At 35.2% G+C, this 21592-nt stretch overlaps 1 protein-coding gene, 1 long non-coding RNA gene and 1 pseudogene across 2 annotated transcripts; all 3 read left to right on the top strand.

Moving 5' to 3' along the window:
• The first annotated feature begins 8953 nt into the window (after nucleotides 1-8953).
• LOC103935419 (ent-kaurenoic acid oxidase-like) lies at nucleotides 8954-11746 on the top strand. Its single transcript, XM_009345184.2, has 9 exons — nucleotides 8954-9256; nucleotides 9623-9947; nucleotides 10135-10284; nucleotides 10398-10649; nucleotides 10761-10847; nucleotides 11076-11154; nucleotides 11245-11351; nucleotides 11432-11550; nucleotides 11656-11746. The coding sequence occupies exons 1-9, from the start codon at nucleotides 9012-9014 to the stop codon at nucleotides 11744-11746; spliced, it is 1455 nt and encodes a 484-aa protein (XP_009343459.2). The 5' UTR covers nucleotides 8954-9011.
• A 2073-nt stretch (nucleotides 11747-13819) lies between these two features.
• Nucleotides 13820-14654, top strand: LOC103935418. Its single transcript, XR_007259741.1, has 4 exons — nucleotides 13820-13877; nucleotides 14085-14152; nucleotides 14384-14462; nucleotides 14545-14654. It is a non-coding gene; the product is annotated as an uncharacterized LOC103935418 (long non-coding RNA).
• A 1172-nt stretch (nucleotides 14655-15826) lies between these two features.
• Nucleotides 15827-17177, top strand: LOC103935417 (annotated as a pseudogene).
• The last annotated feature ends 4415 nt before the right edge of the window (nucleotides 17178-21592 follow it).

Below are 21592 nucleotides of genomic sequence, written 5' to 3'. Positions count from 1 at the left end.
CCTATTTGGCATATGGGAGATTTATTTTATTGTGTTATTCTCATTTGATAGGAAAGGGATCCTCTCCGGATCCCTTCCACCAAATCCACCCAATTAGAGAATCCGAATTCTTGAAATTTGATTTAACAGCTATAGTTATTATAACTTTTAAAGGAGACCCCTGTTTTTAGCCGTTAAATCAAATTTCAAGGATCCGAATCCCCTAATTAAATGAATTTGATGGAAGAGATCCAGAGAGTATTTATTTCCATTTGATAGGGATAGGAGAGTATTAAACATATGAGGGATGCGACCGAGGCAGTGTTTTGCATGTAGGTGTCAAGTGGGCTTTGTTCCCCTTGTCCGCAAGCCAAATCCTGGTCATACGAATATTTAAACTAGGATATTTAACCAAGAGGGGCTTTCGTATGTGCTGCATCTCAGATTACGACATTCGCTTACCGGCGCTAAATTGCGGGTCGGTCATATGGATTATGGACTTCCATTTTGGGGTGCGGTACTCACCTTCTTTTGGTGTTCCAAAATTGTTTGCCGTCCAGAGACGACTTTATCAATGATAATTTGGTTAAGTACTATATATTTTCATTTTCTTGGTTCTATATTTATGTTTGAACAATATTTGACTATTTAAACATGAATAGGAACTTTTATTTAAAATTTCTCAAAATTGTTCATTGTCAATTTATAGAAGTTCGTATTTATAATTAGAACCGTTCATATTATAAATCACCCTATAAAAATTGTCTCTGAACAAAATCAATTAAAACTAAGGTTGTTTAGTTATTAATTTGTTTAAAAACAAATGAATGGTATTGGTAAAAGCATTACGAACCATCTATGTATTTTCTACAGTAGATTGACTAAACGACCTTAGTTTTAATTTATTTTTTGCAGAGATGATCTTTACAGTGTGATTCATAGTATGAACGGTTATGATCATAAGCACAAAGCTCTATGATTAAGACACTAAGAGTTTTAAGTAGAAGTTCCTACTCATCTTTGAGTAGCCAAGTATTGTTTCTTTACGTATACTAACGAGCAACATTAACATCGTCTTTTTTTTTTTTTCAAATAAAATAAAATAGAATACAAATAAAATTTGATGAGTATTGACAAATGATTTAGGCTTATTTTTAGTTATGCACTATGAAACTCAATGTTAATCTCATTTTGTTTCCTGTAACTCAAAAGTCACTACTTTACTATCTGAAACTCAAAATTCGCTTTACTTTGCCCCCTTGGGACTCAATTTTGATCTCAGTTTGCTCCCTAAAACTTTGAAAGTCGTTTCTACAAAACTCAAGATTCGCTCCATATTAGCTTAGATCTGTTAATTTCTTATGTGAGTTCGAATTGGGCAAGCTAGGCTAATCAATTTCTTTTTTATTTTTTTTATCTCTTCAATTTCTTTTAAACATAATATTCTCAGATTGTTGAATGTTGAATAGTCTTATTGCACATGTGAAATAGTCTTATTGGGTATTGGATCTCACATATGTTTTAGGAGACAACTTGTAGGTTTCAGGGAGAAGAGAGAGTCCACAAGTTTCAGATAAATTACTATAAGTTTCAGAAAGTAAAGTGATGACTTTTAGTTATATGAGGCAAAGTGAGATTAAAATAGAGTTCAAGAGGATGTAGCTAAAAATAAGCCAATGATTTATTTCCATTCTTTTTCTTCCATATATGTCTACAGTATACTAACTAGCTAGGGAGCTTCTTATTGGAGCAGTTCCAGCATGGAAACCCTCCCCCCAGGCAATACATTATACTATCCACCAAGTGAACAGTAACTGCCTTTAATAAACAGTAATCGTCTTTTGCAGGTAAAGTACAAAAAACTACCTCAACTATTTGTTGGAAATGTGCCCTAAAACCAATCATATGATGATACTTTACGGACATTTCAAACTAATGTAGTTCATTTCAAACTAATGTAGTTTAAATGTAAAGGGCAACGATTATTGTTTGAGCCGTCTAATATAAATGTTATATGCTTAAACGATAAGTCCAAGGAATATGTGATTGGAAGAATGCGATCTAAAGAAATTAGATTCATGAGACCATTCTTTCGTTGACACATCCTAAACGTTCCTGATCATAGGATTGTCAATTGGGCATTGACAGTCCGTTAAGATCAGTACGTGCTATGTCTTCTCTCAGGGAGAGTGACTAGTCTCGAGTCATTGGTGTGTGTGACATCAAGACAAGTACGTAGGTGCTCAATAGAGAATGAGTTCACTGAACACGATCAACGAAGAGTTCTCATATTCATGTCACATGAGAACTCATGGTTGGGATAATGCAAAGTAGTCCTTTGACCTGAGGCATCACAGCTGTCTTGTGGTTAGGTACTTGATCTTTGATTATGTCAAAGTCACTCTATCAGGGTGTCCACGGCATCGTTGGGGTTAAGCCACTTAGCCATGGAGGCAAGTGAATGCGCAATAAGGGATCTCTAACCTTCAAACTGTTTGAGGGAGAATACTCTATGATATGATTTAGAATCTCTGGCCAGAGTATGAATGAGATGTTGGAATGCGTTCCAGATCACATTCAAGGTAATCATATAAGTACAAGATTCACATTGGATAGTAGACATGAATAAACTATCAAACCAAACAATGTGGTCAAGAGTATTGTATTAGAGAAAGACCATATTGCATTTGTAATCCTAAACTGAATAGGTTCTCCACCTATTCTGATTAGCTTGGGTAACCATGATATGCTGCTAGGTGTCACTCATGGTTTGTGGAAGCCCTAAAAGTGTATTATCACTAACGGGAGAATTGAAAGTAAGTTTCAATTCACAATCGATTTGAAAGAGTTTGAATCGCCCACTGCCTCGCTAAAAGGAACCTAATGGATCGTACACCGTGTAAGGTAGAGATTGAAGATTCAACGGAGATGAGTAAGAATAATTAAATGGTTTAATTATTTATCTAAGGCTAGGATTAATTAATATGTTAATTAATCAAACGAATAAGTTCGTTAAAGACCTCGGGTTAGTATTGGGCCGCAAGGCCCAATGGGATTTGAATGTCAAGCCCATTAACTCAAGTTGTATGACAACTTGAATAAAACAAAGGGCTTGAAAGCCCAATAAACCTATAGGCTAGCCATGTGTAAAAGAATAGGGCTTTTGGTCCATTATGTCACTTATTTGAAGGGACTATATAAAGGATTTTATATCCTAAAATTTACTAAGGGGTTATTTTTGGGGAAAGGATGAGAACACAAGCTCTCCTTTCTCTCTAAAATTTCGGCCAATCTAGAGGGGAATAGCTAGCAATCTTACTTCCTCTAGGTCACTCATTTCTTCTACAATATACCTTGGTGTGGAGACTTAGAGGTTCTCAATTTTGGGAACTTGGAGAAACCTTTTCATCCATCCAAATCCATGGATCCAAGATGCAAGGAATGAAGGCCCTCTCTTTGGGTGATTAGCCTTTGCTTATGCAAAGAGGAATCTACAAAGGTATTGATTTCTCAACTCACTTTGTTTTGAGTTGAGTCTTGATTCACCTATCTACTAGGCTTTGAATTTCATGGGTAAATGTTTTGTTTTTTAAGTGCATACAAGCATGATTCCGCCTTTAATTGTTAATTGCATGCTATTGATGTTGCTTAAATGAACATGTTTTTCACAAATTTTTCTTCACTATTGGTGTCACAACACTTTCATACCTCATCTTTTAAAATTGACAATGTCATACCTCATCTTTAGAATTTGGTCCAATGTTATACCTTCCGTTACTTGGCCATTTACTTTTCAATTAAATGCTGACGTGGCTTGATTCGGGGTCCATTTTCTATTAAAAAATCATTAAAAAATAAAAAGAAAATTATTTAATATTTTTGTAAATATTATAATAAAAAAATAAATAAAAAAAGTAGTGTAAAAAAAAAAAAAAAACAACCCTCAGTTCGTCCCTCCCCCTCCCTCTCTCCTCTCTCTTCTCCCCATCTTCATCTTCTTCCCCCGACTTGAAACACCACCACCCCACAAAACAAAAAAAAAAAAAAAAAAAATTCCAATTTGTCTTCCCCCTACACCCACCCTCAGTTTGTCTTCCCCCCTCCTCACCCCCTCTTCTCCTTCCTGCAACCCAAAAAAAAAAAAAAAACCCAGATCCCATCGGCGGGAAGATGGGTGCGCGAAGAAGGTGGATGATGGGTGCGGAAGAGGATGTGGAGAATAGATGAGAGTGGTGGATTTGGGGTTGGCAGGGGGTTGAGTTTGGGGGGGAGGAGGGAAAGGGGGCGAACTGAGTTCGCTTTGGATTTGTTTTTTTTTTTCTTTTTCTTCTCGTTCTTCTTCTTTCTGGGTTGCAGGAGGGACGAACTGGGTTGGGTTGGGTTGGGTTTTTTTTTTTCTTCTTCTTCTTCCTCCTTCTTCTTCTTTCTGGGTTGAAAGGGGTTGTTGGGCGGGGTTGGGGGTGGAACTGGGTTGGGTTGGATTTTTTTTTATATTCTTCCTCTTCTTCTTCTTCCTTATTCTCCTTTTTTTTCCTCTTCTTCTTCTTCATCTTCTTCCTCCTCCTCCTTCTTCCTTTGGGGGGGGGGGGGAAAGGGGAGGAAGGGACGAATGAGGGATTTTTTTAATTTTTTTACCTTTCTTTATTATTTTAAAAAATATTAAATAATTTTTTTTAATTTTTAATAGGGCTGGGTTCAAAAAACCGAAAACCGAAAAAAACCGAAAACCAAACTGAACCGAGGCCGAAAAAACCGAATCGAAAAAAAAACCGAACCGAAAGGGTAAAACCGGACCGAACCGAATATGGTTCAGTTCGATTCGGTTTCTGAGGTTTGAAAACAGGACCGGACCGGACCGAACCGAAATAAATTAATAATTTTTTTTTATCTTCAACGGCGTTGTTTTAGGCTAGCACTCTCTCTGAGAAACCATAAACACTCCACCGGTTCAGAGAGAAACCCTATACAATCGTCTTTACCTCAGTGTTCAGTTGTTTCAGAGAGAAACCCCGCCGGCCTTCCCTTTCCCTTATCCTCCTCTGGAGCAGCAGCACTCTCACTCTTCACTGTGACCTGATGCAGTGCTGCGACCTCACACATCGACGCCGTCTGCACAGTCTGCACTTCTTTTACTTCTACAGGTTCTTCTATAAAATGTACATGTATAGGATCGAACCGTCGCCGCACAACCATTGCACCGTCACTGCATTGCTTGCTGCCTTGCATCCCGACTGCCTTTCCTTGCAATCCTGTGTTGCTGGTGACTGAAATCACGCATGCTGCTTGCTGAACTTGGTGCTCAAACTTTGAAGCCTTCGTAGTGTGCCAAGTACACTTTATGCAGATTCCAATATATATAATATGCCTTCTCCTGGGGCCGCATGCATGCATTCATATATATATATATATATATAATATAATATAATAAAAGTGTGCCAAGTACACTATATGCAGATTCCAATATATATAATATGCCTTCTCCTGAGGCCGCATGCATGCATTCATATATATATATAATATAAGACTTCTCCAGATTCCATTTCTTTTTTTAATAATTTTGGAGGGAGAAAAAAAAAAAAAAAAAACCGAAACCGAACCGAAAAAAACCGAACCGAAAAAAAACCGAACCGAAAAAAACCGAAAAAAAATTGAACCGAACCGAACTGAACCGAAATTTTGGTTCGGTTTCGGTTTTGAGAAAAAACCGAACCGATTAGAACCGAAACCAGCCCTAGTTTTTAATAATCTTTTTATTAATTTTTTAATAGAAAGTGGGTTCCGAATCAAGTCACGTCAGCATTTAACTAAAAAGTAAACGGCCAAGTAACAGAATATATAACATTGGACCAAATTCTAAAGATGAGGTATGAAATTGTCGTGACAACAATAGTTGAGGTAGTTTTTTGTACTTTACCCTATTTTATTTATTTATAAAATAATACAAAATAATTTTATTTATAATTTCGGATAAGATTTTTAATTGTTCTCGTTGCGCCACGTGCCATTATCCGAAAAGTTATAAAATAATACAAAATAATTTTATTTGTAATTTCAGATAAGATTTTTAATCGTTCTCGTTGCTCCACTTGTCATAAAATCCGAAAAGACAATTATTAGTGATGGATTTCCGATAAGAATTTTAATCGTACTCATTGCGCCACGTGTCATTATCCAAAAATACGATTATTGGTGATGGATTTCCGATAAGATTATTAACCAATCACATCGTGCCACGTGTCATAATCGGTTTACAATATTTGAGGATATATTTTCATCAAATTTTTAACGAATGACGGCATGCCACAATACATTATCAACAACCAAATCCTTTCTGAATCCTCCATATAATCCACCATCCATTCTCACAAATCTCATACGAATTTTCTCAACATGTCTATCATTATTCATAGTTTCTGCTTCATTCTTCACCAAAATCTCTATCATTATTCATAGTTTCTGCTTCTTTCTTACAATGTCTTCTTCTTCCTCAAGGATGATGTGGGAAATCGATCAACAAGAGGAAAAATTGTTTAACCAATTCTTTGTCAGTAGCAATTAAATACGGAATATGGATATGATCATCGTACGGACATATATTCATATTTAGCACCTCTTTTCAATATTTCTCCATTTTTTGCTGCTATGTACGAGGTCTTATACGGTAAACACAAGGTTTATGTGTGAGTCCTATCGTTTCGTTTTTCTACAATAAAACAAGACACCCACTAAGAAGAGACTCGTACTAACTATAACATTAACATGGTATACTGAATGCTATTAGTATTGACAAATTAGATTGGATTAGGTACGGTGATGGAGTAAGAAAGTATAAAACTCACCTATTCGGAGCACCAACCATCATATAAACATGTTTTCCAAAGATCAACGAGTTTATGTTCCAAGCAGAATAGCAGATGAAACCTTCATCCTAGACTAGCCCATTGTTGATATCGTAGGGGCCAATTCTATAATGGCAGTTCACGGAAAGTCTCATACTAGAGTTACAAGCTATGTTGTAAGCGTAATTAATCATCCCGACACTCTCGGTCATATAAGCCAACTTGTCCAATCCATGGTGGCTGCACTTGAGTCATGTGGGCTCAAAATTGAGAAGGGTAAAGTCAAAGCATATGATGAAGCCAAGAAGGTAAATTAATTATCAAAACAATAAGTGATGAAGGAAATTTGAAATTCTATTCTAAAATCAGTATCTTTTTTTTTTTTTTTTTGAACATAACCAAAACCAATATCGTTGTATAGGAAAATGTATTTGTTTTGTAGTGGGTACTACGTAAGTGACACGTAAAACAAATAAAATATGGTTAGATTTGATTTTAATAAAATTATTTGGTTGAGATTGTATGGCCTGTGTTTAATCTCAACAACACAATTTCATTAAAGTCAATCCAATAGTCAAGAGGGTGTCCCCATTTTCTTTGAAAAATGGGGATCCTCTTGTTAAATGGCCTGTTGTAACATTCCACATTGACTAACGGAGAGGGGGTGATCTGTCTTATATGTACATGCCCACCTCCATATAGCACCTGGCATTTTGGGAACTCACTGACTTCGGGTTCCATCGGAATTCTAAAGTTAAGCGAGTTCTCGCAAGAGTAATCCCATGATGGGTGACCTACTGGGAAGTTCTCGTGTGAGTTCCTAAAAACAAAGCCGTGAGGACATGGCTGAGACCTAAAACGGACAATATCGTGTTACGGCATAACCGGACTGAGATGTGATACCTGTGCTTATATATATACATATATATGTGTAGATCATTAAAAATCAATTATAACAAGAAAAAAAAGGCTAATAAGACACATTTCAGATTATCAATTAATATTAGTATCAATCATAACAAAGGGAAAAAGCTAATAAGACACGTTCTAGATTATCAGTTAGCCCAGACGGGTGAAGTGTATTTTTGCTCACCTCTTAAAATGTGGATGATGTTTACACCTCATTGATTATCGTTAGATTAATTTAAATTTTAAAATTGTGTTTTAAATCAATCGGGACCTAAAACGGACAATATCGTGTTACGGCAGAATCAGACTGAGATGTGATACCTGTGCTTATATATATACATATATATGTGTAGATCATTCAAAATCAATTATAACAAGAAAAAAAATGGCTAATAAGACACATTTCAGATTATCAATTAATATTAGTATCATCATAACAAAAGGAAAAAGCTAATAAGACATGTTCTAGATTAGCCCAGACGGGTGAAGTGTATTTTTGCTCACCTCTTAAAATGTGGATGATGCTTACACCTCATTGATTATCGTTAGATTAATTTAAATTTTAAAATTGTGTTTTAAATCAATTAAATCAAACTATTCAAACGACAATCAATGCAGTGAATATCACCCCACTTTAGGAGATGAGCAAAATTGCACTCACGACGGGTGTAAGTGATCCTTCCTATTTAGCACATAAGGTGACCAACTAAAGGATAAGGAGTAATATCATCACTCTTTAGATTTCTTTAATTCGAAGACTAGAAATTAATAAAGGTATGTAAAAGAAGAAAAAAGTGTGAAAATTATTTCCTAAAATATAAATTTAGCCCAATATTTTGGCACAAGCTTTAATTGTGTAATCTCATTGGAGAGGAGAGTATTAACAATAACTTTTGAAGGATGTAATTGAATACATATTATTGAGAAAATTGTAGCAATGGTTCCTCAATTTTAACCCAATTGGAGAAGTGGCCCCTTAACTAAAAATTCATGATCATTGGTCCCTTAACTCATGAAAACGTGCAGCTATATATGGTCATTTTCATCAACTCTGTCAGAATTCTATCAAAATGAGTCATGTCGGAAGAACCATTACTACAAAGCCTACACTAGGACTAAATAATGGTTGTATGAGATATTTTCTCATTGTATGTGGGTATATGAAATTGTCAGCATGCTAATCCTGGTGATGCGAGTAATCAACTCGGAATCTATGACAACTCGACTATAAAGCCCAGAGGGACTTTGGCTTTGGCTTAATTATCATATTTGTTGGGACACAGCATGACTATTTCTATGGGAGAGTGGGTGACCTTGGTTTTGGGAGGTTTTCCATTGTTGGGGTTGCTATTGTGGTGGTGGAATGAGCTTTGGTATGTGCTTCCTCTCAAACTACGACAGTCGCCTACCGGCGCTAAATTGCCGCCCGGCCACATGGGACTTCCATTCTTGGGTGAAATCTTCACCTTCCTTTGGTACTTCAAAATTGTTCGTCGTCCTGACGACTTTATCAATGCTAAGCGGGCTAAGTACGATTCCATTTCTTTTTTGTTCTAAATATGCATGTATGCTAACTAGTAACATTAACATTTGGAAAAGGAAAAAAAACTGGTAACATTAACATGGGAGTATTAAGTGCAATATATATTGATGAGTATTGACAAATGATTTATTTCCATTCTTTATATGTATGCTAACTAGCATCAACATGATAGGATTAAATGTTTGAGAATAAATTAAAAACTATTTTATGCTCTTGTACTTCTGGATATTTTGTCATAAGATTTTGATCATTATATATTAGGGTATGAATCTAACAACTACAAACTTCAAAGTATGTGATATCTCGAAAGCCGGAGCATATATTGTAGTTTTGACAAATGAAACTAGTTCAGGTACGGTGATGGAGTCGGAATGTATAGAACTCACCTCTTTGGATCACCGACCATCATAGCATGCTTCCCGGGAATCAACAAATTTGTGTTCCAATCAGATGAAACCTTCATCCTAGACTGGCCCAATGTTGATATTGTAGGTGCTAGTTCTATAGTGGCAGTTCATGGAAAGTCTCATACAAAACTTAGAAGCTATGTTGTAAGCGTAATTAACCGTCCTGACGCTCTCCATCGCATAAGCCAACTTGTCCAACCTCGTATGGTGGCCGCGTTGGAGTCATGGGCTCTGAAGGGTAGAGTCAGAGGATATGATGAAGCCACGAAGGTAAATTAACTATCAAAACAATAAAGCAATAAGTGCTAGTCATGCAGGTGTAATATTTTATCAGAAAATATCTCAGTGCAATTAAAAGTGTAATCATTCAATATGAATTATATTTTATTCTATCGGATTCTCGGTGCAAGACTTTTTGATATCTTCAACAATTTTTCATGTTTCATTATGTTTACAGGTCACATTTGAAAATATTGGGAAACTATTCGTAAGTTTGGAGCCGGGGCCTCTGCTTGATACCATTGATAACTTGTTTACCGGATTAGTCACTGGAATTAGGGCTCATCCACTGAACATTCCCGGATCGGCTTACCGCTATGCCCTTCAGGTTTGAATCTTAATGGGTTTTGGTATAACAACTCCACTGATTTTTCAATATATATTCAGACCATATTGTAAATAACGTGCATGCATGCTAAATATATGAATGCGAATTTGCAGTGTAGAAAAAAGCTTGAGGACATTTTCAGGGTGGAGCTAGAGAAGAAAAAAACTCTAAAGGAAGGGGTGACAAATGATCTAATGGATGGGCTTATGCAGATTAAAGACGATGAAGGCAATAAATTAAATGACCAAGAGGTTCTAGATAACATTGTCAGCCTTGTTGTCGCTGGATATGCATCTACTTCACTATCAACAATGTGGTCTTTATATTATCTCGCAAAATACCCTGACGTCCTCCAAAAGCTCCGCGTATGATCATAGCATATCACCATAGTCTCATAATTTTACTCCAAAAAAGAAATATTCATGTTCTTTAATTATGTTTCATCTTAACGCGGTTCTCGTGATCTGTGATCATAGGAAGAGAATATGGCTATACATGAGAGCAAGAGTACTGGGGAGTTTATCACGTATGAAGATGTTTTAAAAATGAAATACACAAACAAGGTACTTCATCTGTATGCATTTTGGGATTTACCATTTGTTATATATTGATGCAATGAGCTTATAGCTTAATTTACTGTAGTACTGCTTCCGATGTTCTGATCCACCCTCCTACTAACGTTTGTAGAAAAGAGAAAAGTCATTCATTATAGTATCGTTATGCATCTCTCGCGATACTCCTTGTAAAAAAGAATTAATCTCAAGCCAAAATTTTCATATAATGATATACAGGTGGTGGAAGAAACAATAAGATTGGCCAACATTGCAGCATTTGTTTTCCGATTGGCTACTAAGGAAGTTGAGTATAAGGGTAAAAAAAAAATGTAAATTATATATGTTTTTAATTACCATCGGCACACATAATTTTTTTGTGTGTTTACAACCAAATTGGTTGGTGTAGGTTATAAAATACCCAAGGATTGGAGAGTGATTGTTTGGGTTCGATATCTCCACACAAATTCAGAGAATTTTGATGATCCCATGTGCTTCAACCCAGATAGATGGAATGTAAGTCAATATTTCTAACACGATAAATTAATTGGAGATAATTTACAAATTAATTAATGGGCGTTATTTCACTCCTTCAGGAACCAGCCAAGCCAGGAACATACCAAGTTTTTGGTGGTGGATCGAGAATATGTGCAGGAAACTTGCTTGTCAAGACACAACTTGCAGTATTTTTACATCATTTGTCTGTAGGGTACAAGTAAGAAAACTTAATTTGTAGCTTGCTTTAAATCTTATATGCTATTGAATCCTTAACACAGTATAGACACCAGTCCTGAATTTTATGGTGATTGAAATTTTTTAGGTGGAAATTGGTCAATCCAGATGCTGAAATGATTTATCTTCCACATCCATCACCAGTTGATAAGGTTGATATCACGTTCAACAAAATTTAGAAATCCATTTTGTCATAGCCTGATCCATACGTATGGCTTGACATCTCACCGTTCTATTTTCCCAAGTCGTAGGCCTGCTTTGAACTTCAAAAATAGAAAAAACTAAAGAAAAGGAACTAGGATTATTTCTATGTATCTTTTTGGTTGTGAATCATGTAATGTATGTGTTTTCTAATTCTTATGCTCCAACGTTTATTTACTAAATAATGATTTGGAACTCTTTTTTTTTTTTTTCCTCTCTCTATCAATATAATTGAGTACATCTAGCCTGGTGTTCATATAGGTTTGTTGCGTGGAAAGAGGAGTTATATTCTACGATTGGGTGTGTATTAATGAACTAGGGTTAAGGTTGAATTGTCGTAAGTGACACGCAGAACAAAATAAAATATGGTTAAAAACGATCTTAAGCGCATAAAACAGTCTTCCTAAATGAGCTTCTAGCTAAAATTTGGAAAGAAATTAAAAAAACTTGTCTCCAATCATAGTTCCAATTCTGCTCTTAAGATAATAAATATTCAGAGGGCTCCTAAATATGGGAAGGAAGAAAAGAGCTCCTAAAAGAAAAGTTTTAGTTTAAATTTGATTTGAAAATTACATACATGATTGAAGATGCTCAAGAGACGCATATGATGGTTTATCTTTACCTTTTGTCTTCAAGGCTGGTTTACATAAAGATAGAGGTTACTCGATCAATACTGAATTTGCTTGAGGCCACCGATGGAAGCTAATCAACATTTCATTAAATAAAACAAACATTACAAAAGTCCAAGAGCATATACAGATGCTTACAGGGGAGCAAAATATTGTTTCCTGCTAAACAAAATTAACTTTATTATTTGTTTGTTTAACCTTTTCAAACCGACCAAATGTTTATAATATAAAGATAAATGTTAAGGAGACTCTCTTAAAATGAGACTTATGTGCTAATATTAAAAATATTGTGCAAAATATGAGATGACTCGTCTATAGAGTCGCTATTTTAAGAGGATCTCCTCAGCATTCTCTAATATAAATGTAGAGATCAGAGAAGAATTAATTATAACAAAAAAGCTAATAAGACACATTAGATTATCAATTAGCTAAGAACGGTGAAGTGTGTTTTCGCTCACTCCCTAAAGTGGGGGTGATCCTCATCCCCTGTTGATTGCAATTAAAAATTAATTTAAATTTCAAATTTCGTGTCATGAATCAATTAAACCAAACCAATTAAACGGTAATCAATGAAGAGGTGAGCATCACCCCCCACTTTAGAGAATGATTTGAGCTTACCCTACCCACCATATAATTTCTAGCTTCGCCATTGAATCTAACAAATATTTAGAACTGATTCAGAGAGAAAGATAGAGAGATCCCATCGAAAGAGAGATGAGAAGTAAATGGAAGGTGGAGTCAAATTCAGAGATGTTAAAGTGTCGCATCTGAAAATTGGGAAGGGGTTGAGATTTAGCTGTTGTTGGCTTAATTTGAACAGATTGGACTTGGCGGTACAGATCGAACACATTTGAACACAGTAAATCGAGAATCCAAGAGATGAACGTGATGTCTGAAATGAATCGATCTGACCCGCAACAGATACGCGATGCACAGTGGCTGACCACAAATCTAATTTAACCCACAATGCGGGACCGGCTTTATCCGCCGGATTGTCGACGTCTTCTTGTCCCGTTATATCTGCTTTACCAGCAAGCGGTGGTTTGTTCCTCAATTTTTTCAAATTTTGAATTTGTTGTTGAATTTGGAGTGGTGGTTTAGAAAAACACACAAAGGAGGGTGGGCTGGGGTTGCAGGGTGGAGATAGAGAAGAAAAAAAAACCTAAAGGAAGGGGTGACAAATGATCTAATGGATGAGCTTATGCAGATTAAAGACGACGACGGCAATAAATTAAGTGACCAAAAGGTTCTAGGCAACATTGTCAGCCTTGTTATCGCTGGATATGCATCTACTTCTCTATCAATAATGTGGACTTTATATTATCTCGCAAAATACCCTGACGTCCTCCAAAAGCTTCGCGTATGATCATAGCATATCACCATCTCTCATAATTTGACTCGGGAAAAAGAAACATTCAAGCAGTTTTCGTGATCTGTAATTGCACGAAGAGGATATGGCTATACACAAGAACTATTACGGGTACAAGTCAGCAATACAGTTAGAAATATACTTAGCAAGTTTGTTAGTATTTGGTTAGAGTTGTGTAATCTTTATTCTTTCAGTTAATACAAATCATATTTCTCTCTCTAAACTCTCTCTCTCTCTCTCTCTAAGATCTCTGTGTTCATCCTTCTGTTCATTGTTCCTTCTTGATTTTCTCTTCAGTTCCCAAACATTTCAATGTAGTTAACAAGAACAAGACCGGGGAGTTTATCACATATGCAGATGTTTCAAAAATGAAATATTCAAACAAGGTACTTTATCTGTATGCATTGAGGGATTTACCATTTATTATATAATATTGATGCAATGAGCTTATAGCTTAATTCACTGTAGTGCTGCATCTGATGTTCTGATTCCCCCTTCTCATAACGTTTGTATAAAAGAGAAAAGTCATAGTGTCGTTATGCATCTCCCGCGATACTCCTTGTAACAAAGAATTAATCTCAAGCCAAGGCTATTGCACTTCATATAATGATAAACAGGTGGTGGAAGAAACAATAAGATTGGCCAACGTTGCAGCATTTGTTTTCCGATTGGCTACTAAGGAAGTTGAGTATAAAGGTAAAAAAATGTAAATTATGTTTTTAATTACCATCGGCACACATAATTTTTTCTGTGTTTCTAACCAAATTGATTGGTGTAGGTTATAATATACCCAAGGATTGGAGAGTGATTGTTTGGGTTCGATATCTCCACACAAATTCAGAGAATTTTGATGATCCCATGTGCTTCAACCCAGATAGATGGAACGTAAGTCAATATTCTAACACGATGAATTAATTGAAGATAATTTACTAATTAATTAATGGGTGTAATTTCATTCCTTCAGGAACCAGCTAAGCCCGGAACATACCAAGTTTTTGGTGGTGGATCGAGAATATTTACAGGAAACTTGCTTGTCAAAATACAACTTGCTGTATTTTTACATTATTTGTCTATAGGATACAATTAAGTAAGGAAACTCAATTTGTAGCTTTACTATTTACTTTTTATGCTATTAAATGTTAACACACTATAGACATAATTCTTGAATTTTAGTGTGATTGAAATTTTTTAGGTGGAAATTGATCAATCCAGATGCTGAGATGATTCATCTTTCACATCCATCACCAGTCAATAAGGTTGACGTCATGTTCAAGAATATTTAGAAATCCATTTTCTCATGAATGAGGATGCTCTCCGGATCCTCTTTGTGAGGATCATGAAGATTCTCAAATCGTGTTCGTTCATCGTATATCGTATGGTTAGAAATCATTGTAAATACTTTTATTTAAAATTAAACATGAATAGTACTTGACGAAAATTGACTGCACGATGTACGATGAACGAACACAATTTGAGAATCGCCGGAATCTTCACAAAGAGCATCTGGAGAGGGCCTCATTCTTTTCTCATACCCTCATCCATATATATTGTTTGACATCTCGCACCGTTCTGATAGTCAACTAAAAGTGAAATCACTCAACATAAATTATATTTTATTTTATCAGGTTTTCGGTGTGAGACTTTTTACTATCTTCAACAAATTTCATGTTTCGTCTATGTTTACAGGTAACATTTGAAAATATTGGAAAACTATTCTTAAGTTTGGAGACGGGGCCTCTCCTTGATACCATGGATAACTTGTTTACTGGATTAGTCGCTGGATTGAGGGCTCAACCACTGAACATTCCCGGATCGGCTTACCGCCATGCTCTTCAGGTTTGAATCTTAAATGGTTTTGGTATAATAGCTCCAGTCATTTTTTTTGTTGGTAAAAAATCCACTGATTAAGTAACATATAATTTCAATATATATTCAGTAACGTGCATGCATGCTAAATATATGAATGTAAATTTGCAGTGTAGGAAAAAGCTGATGGACATTTTATGGGTGGAGCTAGAGAAGAAAAAAAAATCCTAAAGGAAGGGGGGACAAGTGATCTGATGGATGGGCTTATGGAGATTAAAGACGATGAAGGCAATAAATTAAGTGACCAAGAGGTTCTGGATAACATTGTCAGCTTTGTTATCGCTGGATATATAACTACTGCTGTATCAATAATGTGGACTCTATATTATCTTGCAAAATACCCTAATATCACCGAAAGCTTCGGGTATGATCATAGCATATCACCATATTCTAATAATTTGACTCGAAAAGAGAAACATTTATGTTCATTAATTATGTTTCATCTTGACGAGGTTCTCATGATGTGTAACTACAGGAAGAGAATATGGCTATACATTAGAACAAAACTGGGGAGTTTATCACATATGAAGATGTTTCAAAAATGGAATACACAAACAAGGTACTTGATCTGTATGGATGCTCAATTTACCATTTATTATATAATTGATGCAATGAGCTTAATTCATAGTAATACTACATCCGATGTTCCGTTTCCCCCTCCTAATAACGCTTGTATAAAAGAGAAATATCATTCATTACTATCGTTATGCATCTCCTGCGATACTTCTTGTAACAAGAATTAATCTCAAGCCAAAACTATTGCACTTCATGTAATGATATACAGGTGGTGAAAGAAACAATAAGACTGGCCAACATTTCAGCATTTTCTTTCCGATTGGCTACTAATGAAGCCGAGCATCAAGGTAAAAGAAAAATGTGAATTACGTTTTTAAATACCATAGGCTCATATAAAAACCTTTGCGTTTATAACCAAGTTGGTTATTCTTATAGGTTATAGAATACCCAAGGATTGGAGAGTGATTGTCTGGACTTGATATCTCCACACAAATTCAGAGAATTTTGATGATCCCATGTGCTTCAACCCAGATAGATGGAATGCAAGTCTCAACATTTCTAGTAAGGTAAATTGATTAAATATAAATTGCTAATTAATGAGTGTAATTTTACTTTTTCAGAAACCAGCTAAGCCTGGAACGTATCGAGTTTTTGGTGGTGGATCAAGATTTTGTGCTGGAAACTTGCTGGTCAAGATGCAACTTGCAGTATTTTTACATCATTTGTCTATAGGATACAAGTAAGGAAACACATTTGTCGCTTAACTATATATTAGATAAATGCTTTTAATTTGTTTTTGGACAAATTTATATGCTTTTTAATTTTAAATATATATGCAGTATACCTAGTTTTATTGTGACTGAAAATTTGTAGGTGGAAATTGGTCAATCCAGATGCTGAGATGATATATCTTCCACATCCATCAAGAGTTGATAAGGTTGATATCATGTTTAGTAAAATTTAGAAATCCATTTTCCCACAGAAATCTTTTTCCTTTTGGTTGTGGATCATGTAATGTAATTAAATTATGGGTGAGTTTGTATTAAATCAATAAAAAGTTATAATACTTATAGGGGTGTGATATCCACACACTATTTTTTACTTCTCACACACCCTTTTAATTTTCGACCGTCAGATCGAATGAATTAAAGAATATCAAGGGATAGAAATCAACAAGGGGTGTGTAAAAAGTAAAAAGGGTGTGTTGGTTAATCATTCGATCTGACGGTCGAAAATTAAAAAGGTGTGTGAGAAGTAAAAATGGGTGTGTGGGTTAATCATGTATTGTGATACTTAAGTGCATATTTAAAATTAAAAAAAATTACATAATTTGCAATTATAGCTAGCACCCACTACAACTTACATCTCTTTTCTCATATTTTTTTTTCTTTTATATTCTGGAATAGGTCTATCTGAATTCAAATGGTGTAATGCAATGTCCATTTTCTGTATCTATATTTTAGATTTGAATTCAGATGCTATGGTGCAGTGTCTATTTTCTAATTCAGTTTTATGTTTGGATTTAGACACTAGAATGCAGTGTCTATTCCTAATTCTACTTTTTATATAAGTGTTGACTTAAGGGCAGGGTGTGGAGCCAAAAATAATCAAGAGGCGACACATGAATTTTTGGATGAAAATGACAAAATTACCCTCGAGGCACATCAGGATTTCTACGCTCGAGCAACGGAAAATCATCCCTCAATCAAGTCAAAAAATGCCCAAAATAGGTATTTATTTATAACCTATTTTATCCATCCTCATCAAATCTTCTCCACAAGGTAACCCCCAGATCATTCCTTTTTTTATTATATTAATTAGCTAATGAATTGATTTATTATCCAATTAATTTGCTAATTAACCACAAATCATGAACTTCACCCACAAAGCCATCCAAGTGGCCGGTCCATCTCCACCCAAAGGGGTTGGCCACACCCCTATATAAACACCCTCATTCTCTCCAAAACTCAATTCGAATTCTCTTTCTAAATTCTCCAAACACTTGTTCCCTCAAAATTCTAATTTAGGCATTGGAGGTTCTTTGGCAAAAGCACCCCCCCAACCCAAAATTCATCGTGGGCATGTGAGACTCTTGACCTTAAATTAAGGTGTTATTTGTTTTGTAGGAAGAAATTTGTATCCACACAGGGTATGTAGGAATGAAAATTAAAAATACTTGTTTATATCATACAAAAATGAAAGGTTACCTTAGGTCTCATAGTAATTAAATGGTTTAAATCAAAAGTGATTTTTTGTTAGGTTTTACCTAAGGAAAGGGATCTTCTCCGGATCTCTTCCTCTTAATCCAACAAATTAGGAAATCTGTGACGTTGAAATTTGATCCAACGGCTGAAGTTGTTATAACTTTTAAAGTGGGCCCCTGTTTGTAGCCGTTGGATCAAATTTCAACGGCATGGATTCCCTGATTTGGTGGATTAGGAGGAAGGGATCCTTTCCGGATCCTTTTCCTTTACCTAAACCTGTTTAAAAAAAATGGGTTTAAATCTAATTGCTTATTGCCACTTAGTACTATGATCTAATAGTATTCTTCTTCACTTGTAAGTGAGAGGTCTGCTTCGACTTTGGCCAAAGGCAAATTTGAACCACATTGTTGCTAGTCCATTGTGAAACTTAACCCATTCCCCCACCCCTATAGTTAGATAATATCGCTTCAAAAAAAAAAATCTAATTGTCTATTTAAATCTTGATAATTAATTATGATTCAAATTTGTTAACCCGTTAACTTAACCAATTAAATATGAATTTAAGTTGATCCAATTCGATAGTATCTTACATAACGATTTGGGCCGAGACAGGTTTACCAAGGACCATGGTTCTCGGCCCATTAAAAAACCTTCAGGCTAGCAGGTTTCGGCCCACGAATACGATCAGTTCAAAATGAGTTCTCATGGTAGTAGGACTGTGAAAAGATTAAGTATAAGGTGACTCGGTTGAGTCCTATACAAATGCCTTACCTATAAATAGAGAAGGCTTTGCAACAAGAAAAATCCCTTTAACTCACAAACAATTCAAATGCTTTACATGAAAACCCTAACTCTACGCAAAACCCTTCTCACAATTTTTTAAGAAAAATACTAACTATCCTAACCTTCCCGTCAACACATCTTCAGTTTGGACTAATAACATTGTGTTGACAACCAGCAACATCTTTAGTTTGGACTAATAACGTTGGAGCTGTAGAATCAAGCGATCAAGAGCATCTTCAGTTTGGACTGGCCTCTAGTTGGTTGGTTGTCTATCTAACTCTCGGCAGGTGAAGAGTTTTTACTTTTTCAATGAAAGGGGACATTTCGTTAGCTTGCGGGCGAAGTGGAGTGTTCTATGATTGATTACTCTTAGGTGTATTTAATTTGCAGTTCAACATTTAGACTGCTGGACCACGTTTACCATAAGAACACTTATCTTGTTTGAGTACCTGTGTTACTATAGAGTACAAAAGTCAGCAGCTTATTCGACACACCATGAAATGTATTATGCTCGTCCGACCAAGCTAGGTTATGAGTTGGTAAGCCCGTATTCACAAGCAGGGGACATAGTTAGTTCATAGTTACTCGGCCTGAGCCATGAAGGCTATGTAATTTTTAGGGTCAACAAGAATATAATTTTTTTTTAGACCTGTTTTTGTCGATGTTGTATGTATTTAAGAGTAATTTGAGTTTTTCATGTAATGAATACTCAAATGATTCACTTATTATTAAAAATAAAAATAAAAATAAAAATAAACCTATAAAAGGTGATAAACACAATACAAGAAGATTTTTATTTTTTTTATGTATTTTGAGAAATGTAAATTCGATTATAAATCGATATCATCCAATTCTTATAAGGTATGAATTGACAAGTTAAATTTAACAATCCGAACTACGATTATTTGATGCTGATAAATCAATTAATACATGGGATCGGATATGAATTTGACTAACCCCATCATGATTCACTTACATGCTTATACAAAACTGACACATTACAAAAATGCCATGTAGAGAGACAAAATTGACACATGTGTGGACAGACTCTCTAATAGAGATATGACATACCATTGTATGTAGAATAAGGCAAGTGTATTAGCAATTGTGTAAGTTTTATTTGTCTAAATAATAACATTATTGATTTTCTAAAGTAGATAAATAAATAACATTATTCATTAATATTAAGCCTAAAATCAAAACTGTTAATATTATAAATTACTTTTAAAAGATTATCTTTGCAAAAAAAATTATTAAAATATGAGATTATTTTGTCATCAAACTATATAAAAATAGATGGACAGATTCGATAAAAACATTATGAACTGTTATGCTACAACTGATTGACTAACCTTAGTTTTAATCGAATTTTTGTAAAGATGATTTTTACGTACATATTGATTTATAGCGTAAATAATTTTGATTATAAATATGAGATTTTGTGAATCGGTCAGGAAGTAAATTGAGAAGAAATTTCACTTCAATCTTAAGGAGGCAATATCCTCTCTTTTGAAAAAAGAATATTAACAGAATAGATTGTCATGTTTTTTGTTTTAACGTTGCAATCCATCAAATCCTATGGGGACACAAGTCATAATAAAGACAATACCTGCAGGTTAATACTCATTATCTCATTGAGGAATCAAATCATATAATAGGACGCGACATGAAGCATTTTCAGCGGGGTTGGTATTCGTTTGTCTATTTGCTCAACCTGGTCAGACGATTAATCAACTCGGAATCAACCACAACTACATAGTCGAGTGTGGCACTGGCCTTAAGCGAGGACAAGAGCCAGGGGGGATTGATTTACATATTCTGTAGCTAGACAGGGTCAAGGGGCATACATGGATATCTCTATGGGAGTGGGGGTGACCTTGGTTTTGGGAGGGTTGCCACTGTTGGGGTTGCTCTTGTGGTGGTGGAATGAGCTTTGGATATTGTTTCCTCTCACACTAGAGGTGAATTTGATCTAAAATCGAGTTCGAAACACTATTAACTAGTGGTAAATTAGGATACAGTGATCTAAAATTTGGTCCCAATAAAACAAAAATGTTCATAAATGATCGGTATATTAAGAAACTATTTGTAAGTTTGGAGCTGGACCTCTCCTAGATACCATTCAACATTCATGGAATTGCCCTTAACCATGCTGGTCAGGTCCTTAATTATCTTAACTAATTTCACCACAAAAATCAATTGAGAGCTTTTAAAGGGACTATGTGTCCTTTGAGTTATTAGGCACAAATAGTTTCTTACATGCATGTCATCTTGTTCCTTGGACTATATGTGTCTGTTGAGTTATTAGGCAGACAGTTTCTTACAGGCACACCATCATATTCCATGTATATATATGGTCATTGATTATTGTACATGCATGCATGTGGTGTAATTGTCAACAGGATACAAGTAAGGAGCAATCTTGTTACATCTTTATTAAATATATCGATATATATT

The sequence above is a fragment of a genome, unplaced genomic scaffold, assembly GCF_019419815.1.
Source record: "Pyrus x bretschneideri cultivar Hongxiangsu unplaced genomic scaffold, Pyrus_bretschneideri_v1 Contig27, whole genome shotgun sequence".
NCBI lineage: Eukaryota > Viridiplantae > Streptophyta > Magnoliopsida > Rosales > Rosaceae > Pyrus > Pyrus x bretschneideri.
The sequence above is the reverse complement of the archived record's forward strand: the minus strand, read 5'-3'. Positions and strand labels throughout refer to the sequence as shown.